Raw genomic sequence first — 10,272 nt, forward strand, 5'->3', positions numbered from 1 at the left:
TTCCAGTAGGGCGGGGCGCGGCCGAGGTCCCCAGACCAGAACTGGAGAGGATATTCGGGATCCCTACTCCGCTAGTGGAGAAAGGACCTGCCTCCCACGCACCCTCACCTAACCAGAGCGGGGATTTCTATGGCCCCTCCTGCTGGCTTTTTGAGGAAAGCGAAAGTGAAAGAGGGAAGAAGACTGAGGAGATCGCGGCGCCATGAAGCACCTGTCCCTGCTCCTCGCTCTGGCTTTGGGTGAGCGAACCCTGCGACTCTGCCCTGGAACAGAACTGGGGAGAAGTGGAGGGAGGTGACCCTGTCACGTGTCCGACGCTGGCGAGGGGATGGGGGTGGGTTTCGGGTCACCAGACTTCTGAGCCACCTCCTCACTCGTGCCCCTCTCCACCAGGCTTGGTGACCGCCGTCTCGGCGGGACCCACGGTGATAGAATGCTGGTTCGTGGAGGATGCAGACGGGGGCCGCCTGGCCAAGAAACCCGCTGCATTGCTGCTGCGCCAGGGCCCAGGGAGAATACCTCCCCGGCCGGACCTCGACCCCAAGCGCTACCTCAGAGTACATGGTGAGTCTTCCCGGACTCGCCCCAACTCTGTCACTTCCACCGGAAACCTCCTCCTCTGTAGGTCGCTCGGTGACCTCGGGCCTCGGTTTCCTCCTCTGTTAAAAGTCTAGATTACCTCTAAATCTCTCCCTGCCGGGTCACGTGTGTATTCCCTGGACGCTGCCCTCTGCGCTCCTTGCCTAGCGGTGACTCTACAGCTCCAATCCACTTCTCCATGCTCACAGACCCCACAGGCACCCTGCAGGCTGCCTTCAGGCGGTACCCCCGGAGCGCCCCCACGCCACACTGCGAGATGAGCCATTACATCCCACTCCCCGCCTCTGTGAATTGGGTCAAAGGCCTGACTCCGGAGCAGAGCTGCCCACGGGCCTTGGACGGGACTTGGTTCATGGTCAGCATGTCCAGCCCGGTCCTCAGCCTCTCCAGCCTCCTACAATCACAGACCGAGCCTCAGCCAGATCCCGGACTCATCACCATGGCAACAGGTAGCTAAGCTGGGACTGGAGAGTGGAATTGAATGGGTGGGTTCTAAGGGTCAAGATCAGCCAGCGACTGCTTTGTGGACTTCAGCGAATCGTTTCCCCAATCCGAGTTCAATTTCCTTATTTTGTTTTTAAATTTCCTTATTTGTAAAGCAAGTGAGTTTGGTTAGAAGGAAACAATCTCTTACGCTTCTTCTACCTCTGACCAATTAAAACAAAACAAAACAGAACAAAACAGAACAAAAAACCCTGAGGTTTGGGGGCGGGGCTTCCTGGTGTTCCTAAGGGTGAAGCTTTGGAGAGAGGCGGGTTTTCCAGACTGCCAACCTTGAGAAAGTTGTAAGGCAAATGCGATTGGGAGGGGCTCAGAAGCAGGAACACCCCCTCACCCCACCCCAGGTCTGTGTCTTGCTAGGCATCCCCACCTTTGCTGTTAACCCTGTGTCAAAAATCATCCTTCGGGCCTCACTCGTGCCCACATCCAGTGCTACGGCTGCAAAACAAAGGCTCTTGAGCTCAAGCGCGTTGACCTTCCTGACAGCCCCTTCCTTATGACGCGTGGGCATGTGCTAACTCTGTGGTCACCAAACACTGCGCTTGAGTGGGCGGAAGGGACACGGCGGGAGACCAGATGGTTCCCACTGCAAGGCCTGCTTATGGCATCCGGCAGCATGGTTTGAGGCTTAGAGGTCCGGTACTTGGCTGGGCTGGAGCTCAGGGAGGAAGCAGGCAGATAAAGCAAGAATAGGAAAGATCTGACCGGGATATCTATGAGCTTACCCTCCTGGCAACAGAGGATGGGAGGATATGAGCAGAGTCCTTGGCTTCCTTCAGTTTGAGATCTCTATATGAACAGCACAGCCTGACCGTATGGTCAGTCACAGCCTAATCCTGCACCCTCCCTTCCCCAGTACCTTCTCCCTGCCACCCTCCTCACTGAGCGAGAATCACCCGCAGGACCAGCGGACCGACTCTGCACCAGCCTCTGCCTACATCTCTATTCTTGCTCCCCATACCCCACCTTGGCCAGGGGCAGAAACAAACTGCCCTTGGGTACAGTAGCTCAGGTGGGGAGGAGTATTTCCCAGGGCTACTGGTTTCACCAGAGTGGGAATGAGAATGTCCTTTTCTCTCGAGTCTGTTTTTCCTGCTGTAAAATGTGGATACTATTTCCCATCTGCCTTTTGGTTGTTGTGACTACCAAGGGAGATACTTTGTTAATTTATTCACTGACTCAATAAATATTAGCACTAAGAACATATTAGGGCCTGATAGTTCTCAGTCCAGGCTACAAATAGGAATCCTCTTGGAAGTTTCTAAAATATACTGAAAGCTGGACCTCATTCCAGGCAGATTAAATCAGAATCACTGGGATGGCCCTGAGCCCCTTAAGGGTCACAAAAGTGATCAGACATAGATTCTGCTCTCAAAAAGGTTCTTGGCAGATGTCATGGATAATTGTAGATACAAAGCCAGTTGGGCCCAGAAAGAAGTACAGCCAGGGCAGTGTCCAGGATTTTGCATCTCACAGACTACTGGGGGTAAAAACTAGTTGCTGTGTTCAGTCTTCCTTTTCCAGCATTTTTGCTTAATTAGGGATTTAAAAGAATGAAAGTTGTTTTAATGTAAAATTAAAAATGGACTCTTTCCAGGGTTACAGATCATTGATAATTATACTAATATATACTTATACATTATTTCTTATCAAATACTTTAAAATGTTTGTTGACAGATATACTTTATTAACATACTCTGTGTATATGATATTTAATTCTTATAATTCCTGTAACATTGTTATGGAAAATTTCAAAGACAGACACAAGGAGAGAGAATAGTATAATGAATCCCCATATACCCATCACCCACTCATATAGTTATTACATTTCACCAAATTGTTTCATCTATCCTGTCATCCCACCTTTCCTTTTTTTGAAGTTTTAAAGATCCCAGACATCATATTATTTTACTCATAAGTAATACAGACAGCAACTTTATTAAATAAGGACTTTAAAAAACAAATGAAAATACCATTATCTTACCTAACAAAACAAAAAATTCCTTAATATCATTTAGTTCCTAGCCCATATTAAAAATTTCCCAATTTTTCCAATGATGTTATTTTACAGTTTATTTGCCCAAATAGAGATAAAAAATAGGCCCGTATATTATATTTGGTTGTTGTAGCTGCTTGTGCTGCCATAACAAAATATAGACTGAGTGTCTTAAACAATAGGAATTTATTTTCTCACAGTTCTGGAGGCTAGAAGTCCAAGATCAAGTCCAAGGTGCTAGCAAGTTTGGTGTCTGGTGAGAGCTCTCCCTTTGTGGCTGTTTCCTCACAGGAGGAGAGAGAGCTCTGGTGTTTTTCTTCTTATAAGAGCATCAGCTCTATCGGATTAGGGCCCTACCTTTATGACATCATTTAACCTTTCGCACCTCCTCATAGCTCCTATCTCCACATATAGTCACATTTCGGGTTAAGGCTTCAACAGACAAATTTTGGAGAAGGGGAGAGACCACAGACATTCAGTCCATAACAGTTTGTCTCTTAAATCTCTTTTATTCCATAATTATTGCTCCTCCCCCCCCCCCCAATGCTGTTGATTTCTCATTTGTTCTAGAGAATTTCTCACATTCTATTTTCGGCCAGTTGTTTCCTCATTGTGTCACTTCCCTTGTTCCTTTTTCTCTATATTTCCTATAAATTGATAATTAGACCTAAAGGCTTGATTTGATTTGGATTTAAATTTTTTTCAGTAATAATAGTTGTTACCATTAACTGTTTAACAGAAAAGCAAAAACCTTTTTCTCTGTATTTCCTATAAATTGATAATTAGACCTAAAGGCTTGATTTGATTTGGATTTAAATATTTTTCAGTAATAATAATAGTTACCATTAACTGTTCAACAGAAAAGCAAAAATCTATATGATACAAGCTGCAAAAACAGACAGAAATTTCCTTTCTGTTCTGGCCCTGCTGTATTTACACGTGTATTTTTGGAGTCCAGTTTGTGGGCTGCAGGTCTAAAATTGCCTCAATAACCCACACTAAAGAGCGCAGTTAGCTTAAGGGTTAAATTGTAAAACCTCTAGGTTTTATTTATTAATCTTGTGGATTGTTTTTAACAATTCAAAAGTATGTTTCTAGTTTTTGATAAAATAAGTGACATCGCCTACTTTTTTTACTGTACTGAACAGAAACAATCCTATGAGATTGAAAGAAGTTTAACCTTGTAGGTCTCAGAAGCTAGGATTAGAAATCACATACGGATAATCACAAGAGAAAAATATTACTTCCACCTGGAGGAACCCAGATATTTCTGGGAGGAAGTAGCAATGGAACTGACCTTGAGGGACATGGAGTATTTAGATGTTTGGGAGGAAGTGGGGAGGGACATTGGAAGCTAAAGGAAACTTATGATCAAAATGAAGGAATGCCCAATGATTAGAGTTTCTGCTAGTTGCAAGAAAGGGATTCTATGTGGCTGGTTCTTAGGGTGCAAGAGAAATCTGGCAAGGTGAGTTGGGGGTTGAATTATCGAGTACTCTGAAAGCTGGGCTTCGTGATAGTGAACCATCAGAAGTATTTTTGTGTATGTGCCCCATTTTTTCCAAAGAGCCTAATTCTTACAAAAAGTAGGCAAGGATAAGATCATTGGACTAATGAGGCAAATACAGATTAAATGATTTTCCCAGGATACCCAGTGATGATGATGATGATGATGATGATGGTAACAAAAATAGTAATGGCTAACATTTATCGAGCATTTTCTATCTGTCAGGTCCTTTTCTAAGTACTTTATAGTCATAATCACACCTATTCCTCTCAGCAACCATAGGAACTACATACTGATATTATCCCCATGTCACAGATGAAGAAGTCTGAGACACAGAGCAGTTAGTTAACTTGCCAGAGGATGCACAGCTTGTAAGAAGCAGGGCTAGGAAATGAACCTGGGCCATCTAGCTCCAGTCTGTGCCTTTAGTTGCTGGTTTCCAAGGTAGCTAGGATTTTTAAACAGACAACTGACCGGATCAGATTTGTAGCTGGCTACAGTGTGAAGGATGAATTGAAGGAGAGAGAGATAGAGGATAGAGAAACCAGAGAGGAGGCTATTGTAATTGTCCAAATGTACATTGATGAGAACTTGAGTTGGAAACAGATGTCAGATCTATTTGGGAGACAGAATTAAGACCTGGTGGGATAGTACATAGCATATTTCACAATTTGCTCGTCTGTCTCCCTTATTAGACTGTAAGCAATTTGAGGGCAGGGATTGCCCATCTTGTTCACCAGTCTGTCCTCTACCTTGAACATCCTAGGTGTTCAGTAAATATTAGTTGAATGAATGAATTAGAGGAAAGAGTCTTATGACTCCAGATGTTTGCCTTTAGTGCCTGGCGGTGGGTTGGGGGAGGCGCGGCGGGGGGGAGGGGTGGTGACCATTCATCAAGGCAGAGAGGATGGGCATTGGAGCCAGGTTGGGGATGTTACTGAGATGCTGTCGAGTTGGGGCATGTTAAGTCTAGCAGATGGTTAAGTGTAATCACAGCAAACACTTTTGTAGACTTACCATGTTCTAGGCACTGTTCTAAGTGCCTTTCATATGTAGGTGTCTTTAGAATCAGAAACTGAATAAATGCAGGAAGCAAGAGGGATTAAATAATTTAACCTTCATTACAACCCCATGAAATAGGTACTAGCATCATCATTATTATCTCTAGGAGATTAAGAAGTAGAGCCATGAAAAAGTGAAGTAACTGGCCCACATAAATAGCTTCAGAGTTGGAATTAACCAGGGCAGCCAGGTTCCAGGCACTTAATCAACATAAGTTGCCTCCCTAGAGAATAGAAGTTGGTGTTCAGGTCTAGGCCAGAGCCAGAATCTTCCAGAGTCAGTAAATACTCTGTAGCACCATAGGATCAACAGTCATAAGTCATTACTGTCCTTGAAAGCAAATTAAGAAAGGCCTAGCTCTTTAAGGGTGGTGCATGGAGAATAGAGGTTGGTGTTCAGGCTGTGTCAGAAGTACATTCAGATCCTGCTGTCCCCAGAGCTCAAGTGGACCGTGTTCAGAGCACTCTGCAAGGGCTATACCTACTCCCAGCTCCTATTTACCTCTAGACCTCTCCCTCAGCCACACCGGGTCTCACACAGTCCCAGAGCAAAAGCGATTTGCTGGGAGGGCCGAGAGATGGTGTATCTCAGTAAAGGAGGTGTCCTCTGAGGGGTAGGTAAATTGGAGTTGAGTCGTCCCTATAACTCCATTTATTTTTTTTCTCCTTTCTCTCCCTCATGCCCCTCCCACCCCCTCCTCTCCCCATCTTCCCTAGCTGTGCTGACTGTCATCACCCACAACCCCACCACTAGAATCCAGCTGGGACAAGATGCTCTGCTGGACTTGAGCTTTGCTTACATGCCCTCCACCCCAGAGGCCACTACACCTCTGGCCCCAGGTCCCCCTCCCTTTGGGCTGGAGTGGCGACACCAGCACCTGGGGGAGGGGCACCTGCTCCTGGCTGCAACTCCTGGGCTGCGTGGGCAAATGCCAGCTGCCCAAGATGGGGCAGTGGCATTTGCCGCTTGGGATGATGATGAGTCATGGGGTCCATGGACTGGAAATGGGACCCTCTGGCTGCCTGCAGTGAAGCCTTCCCAGGAGGGTGCCTATCAGGCCACCATATACCTGCCATATCTGCAAGGACAGGTCACCCTGGAGCTTGCTGTGCAGAGTGAGTTGGGGGACAGGGATCCCCATGGGTAGAGGGTAGGCACTGGGATTATGGGGACACGATGGCAGGAGGGATGGTAGAGAAGAGAGTGCTGGGTGAGTGGGAGGGAGATAGGTTGGGGTCCCTGGGAATCAGAGCTGCAATGGATAGAGTTCCAGGGAATCTGAGGGGATTTGGGATGAAAATTCCCAAATCTGAGCGGATAGGGGTCCCTGAGAACTGGGGCATGGCATGAAGATTCCTGTGATGCACCAATGGGGAGACAGTAGGTTCCCTATCCTGGGAAAAGAAACCCAGGCTCTGCCCTCTCAGTTTTCGGGAAGCCAGAGAGCAAACTAAGGGTCTCTGAGGGAGGATAATGTGGATTGATTCACCCATGCTCCTTTTTCTATTCTCTTCCCAGAATCCCCCAAAGTGTCCCTGATGCCATCACCTCTTGTATGGGCTGCCCCTGGGGAGGCACCCCCTGAGCTAGTTTGCCTTGTGTCCCACTTCTACCCCTCTGAGGGCCTGGAGGTGGAGTGGGAGCTCCGAGGTGGTCCAGAGGGGAGCTTTCAGAAGGCCAAGGGGCAGAGTTGGCTCTCAGCCCTGCACCACCACTTGGATGGCTCTGTCAGCCTCTCTGGGCACCTGCAGCCATCCCCGGTCACCACTGCACAGCACGGGGCGCGCTATGCCTGTCGTGTCCACCACCCCAGCCTACCCGCATTGGGGCGCAGTGCTGAAGTCACCCTGGAGGTGGCAGGTAAAGTCTGGAGAATTAAGAAAGGGTGTTGTGGGTGGTGAGTGCCTGGGAAGATACTCAGGAGCTCACTCTTACCTCTCCCGCCTACCAGGTCTCTCTGGCCCCTCCCTGGAGGACGGTATAGGCCTCTTCCTGTCTGCTTTTCTGCTCTTGGGGCTCTTCAAGGCACTGGGCTGGGCAGGTGAGTGTGAGTACCACCCGGGCCAGACCCTCCGCTGGCAGGCATTCTCTACCTACTCCCAGAAGCCTGACACCCATTTTTCTCTCCTACCACTCCCCCCGCCCCTCCCCCCCCACCCCGCTACATCCAATCCCTTCTCCATCTCTCTCCACAGCTGCCTACCTGTCCACTTCCAAGGAATCAAAAAAGGTAACAGCACTTCACCTTAGCCTTATTTCTCATTTCATCCCCTTCCCCCAACTCCTCACCCAATGGAGGGAGGCTCCTGGCATTATTGGCAGAACCCATACTTGGAATTCACACAGACCTGGGTTAAATCCTGCCACCTTGCACATGCTACTTAACCGACATCTCAGTTTCTTCGAGTGCAGGGATAAAAAAAATTACTTAGGTAGATCTGTCCAATAGAAATATAACACAAGCCACATATGTAAATTTATATAATCTAATAGTTACATTAAAATAGTGTCGATGTAAGAAATGTCCAAAGCTGTAGAGAATTTTCATAAGTTTATTTGAACTAAAATTGACAACAGTTGCAGGAAAGCAAGATCTCAAATGCTCCTCAAAATAACAGGTTCCAGCTTCTTATGCAATTGAAATTAAGGAGGGACCTAAGAAAGATTATATGCAGGTGGGAGAAAGCAAGGCGGGATTGGATTACAGGATAGTCAAGATTATGTGCTCTCTTGAGGGTGGTTACAGTTTATTTCAAAGGTGTGTTAACCTAGATGCATAGAAACAATGGACAGGGCTTGCTTAAGGCAAAGATAAAACTTTTACTCAAAAAATTATATGCCTGGGACACGACTACCCACCACAACCTGCCCAGTTAAGACTTTATGATCATAACACCCTGTGAGGTTACTTTCTGTAGAACCTCTTTTTTGTCCAGAAAGGTAAAAAGAAACAGGTAAAATTAATTTTAATAATACACTGTATTTTGTCTAATACATCCAAAATATTATCATTTCTACATGTAATCAATATAATACATTCTAATTTTTTTCTGTCCTGTCTTCGAAAAAACAGACGTTTAAACTGTCACACATCTCAATTCAGACTAGCCACATTTCAGAAGCTCAATAGACACATGTGGGTGGTAGCTACTGTATTGGGCAGCAGAGCCCACAGAGGGCTGTTGGGAAGATTAAAGGAGGTAAGTGTATCTCCTTTGGAAGACGCAAGAGCAAAAGCACTCAGTAGTCTGCAGGCAGAAAACACAGCGATGTTAGCCCCATTTTTCTCCATTCTCTGTGCCCATATCGTTCATTTATCTCTGGATCAACTATGACCGCTTCACCCAGCTTTCTAAAACACTGAATTCCTCACTTCGTTTTTACTTCTTTTACAGAAAGCACAGTGAGGGCACTCAAGACCACCCTGGGGAAGCTACCATCATCTCTGACCTGAACTACTGTAGTAGCTCCTCCAAACAGTATGCCATCACCTGCTCCTGCTCCTGCTCCTTCCAATCTCTCTCCACGGTGGGAATGCTTTTTTAAAAAAGACACAAATCTATAGCATTCACCTTCTTAGAGCTCTAAGGCTGTGGTTCTCAAAATTTTTGGTCTCAGGACATCATAAAAACGAAGGACTCTCAAGAGCTTTTGTTTATGTGGGTTATAAACTAACTATTTATCATACTAGAACTTAAAACTGAGAAAAGTTTAAAACAGAAGGATACACAGGCACACATTCCATTGGCTGTGAAGGAGATAATGTCAATACACATCATGTAGCTCTGGGAAATTTCACTGTACATTTTTTTAGAGAATGAAAGTGAAAAAGGCAAATAACATTTTAGTGTTATGAAAATAGTCTTAACTTCGTATGCACAGTGAATTAGTCTCAGAGATCTCTGGGGCAGGTACCACACCAAGAGAACGGGTGCTCTAGAGGCCAAATCCATTCTTCTTGCCCTTGGCACATGAATTTACGGCGCTGGAGCCACTGCTTACCTCTTCAACCCAATCTGGTGCTCTCCAGCACTCTCAATACTCATCACACCTACAGCTCTTCCTTTCCTCCAATGGCCTCTCACCTTCCCTAGGTCCCAGAGTTCTGTTCTCTCTGCCTGGTCCACCCTCGCTCTCCCTGGGCTCCAGACCAGATCAGCCAAGTCATTCCCCTCAGACCGCTGCGTGTCCCTCTTGTGCGGTTCACCACAGTTGTACTTAAGTGATTGTGCGAGTTGTTAAAGCCCGTTTCCCGGACTCTCAGCTCCTCGAAGTTGCAAGAACAAGTCTGTATGTCCACTGCTCTATCTCCCGCATCGGCAGTGGGCCTGGCGCCCACTGGAGGGCGCTCGGTATAAGAAGTTATAGTCCTTTTTTTCATCCTAAAGATTCAAAAACAGGTATAGGGTCAAGTAACTACTGGACGAAGGAAGCGGCGACTCGACTTAAGGACCTCCGAGGGGCAGGACCGTGGGCCAGACCGACGCGGGGAGCGAGTCTACTCGGTGGGAATAAAGTTGTGTTCCAGTGCTTCCAACGGCTGTCTCATTCTACCCCAGGGTCCCCTTTCCAAGCACACGACTCTACCAGTCACCTCTAGTCTTTT

At 46.7% G+C, this 10,272-nt stretch overlaps 1 protein-coding gene across 2 annotated transcripts; it reads left to right on the forward strand.

Annotated features, from left to right (window-relative positions):
- Nucleotides 1–9: 9 nt before the first annotated feature.
- TAPBP (TAP binding protein) lies at nucleotides 10–10,203 on the forward strand. 2 transcript variants are annotated; one of them, XM_039856270.1, is made up of 8 exons: nucleotides 10–239; nucleotides 394–564; nucleotides 789–1,049; nucleotides 6,383–6,781; nucleotides 7,185–7,526; nucleotides 7,618–7,707; nucleotides 7,862–7,896; nucleotides 9,062–10,203. In XM_039856270.1, the coding sequence occupies exons 1-8, from the start codon at nucleotides 203–205 to the stop codon at nucleotides 9,071–9,073; spliced, it is 1,347 nt and encodes a 448-aa protein (XP_039712204.1). In that variant the 5' UTR covers nucleotides 10–202; the 3' UTR covers nucleotides 9,074–10,203. The 2 variants fall into 2 exon arrangements, with proteins under 2 accessions (XP_039712204.1, XP_039712203.1); XM_039856269.1 differs by lacking the exon at nucleotides 7,862–7,896.
- The last annotated feature ends 69 nt before the right edge of the window (nucleotides 10,204–10,272 follow it).

This window comes from Pteropus medius, unplaced genomic scaffold (genome assembly GCF_902729225.1).
Source record: "Pteropus medius unplaced genomic scaffold, Ma_sr-lr_union100, whole genome shotgun sequence".
NCBI lineage: Eukaryota > Metazoa > Chordata > Mammalia > Chiroptera > Pteropodidae > Pteropus > Pteropus medius.

Coding starts and splice junctions, on each gene's coding strand:
- TAPBP (XM_039856269.1), top strand. CDS start 203: ATGAAGCACCTGTCCCTGCTCCTCGCTCTGGCTTTGG. Junction 1,050..6,382: donor ACTCATCACCATGGCAACAG/GTAGCTAAGCTG, acceptor CATCTTCCCTAG/CTGTGCTGACTGTCATCACC. Junction 6,782..7,184: donor CCTGGAGCTTGCTGTGCAGA/GTGAGTTGGGGG, acceptor TTCTCTTCCCAG/AATCCCCCAAAGTGTCCCTG.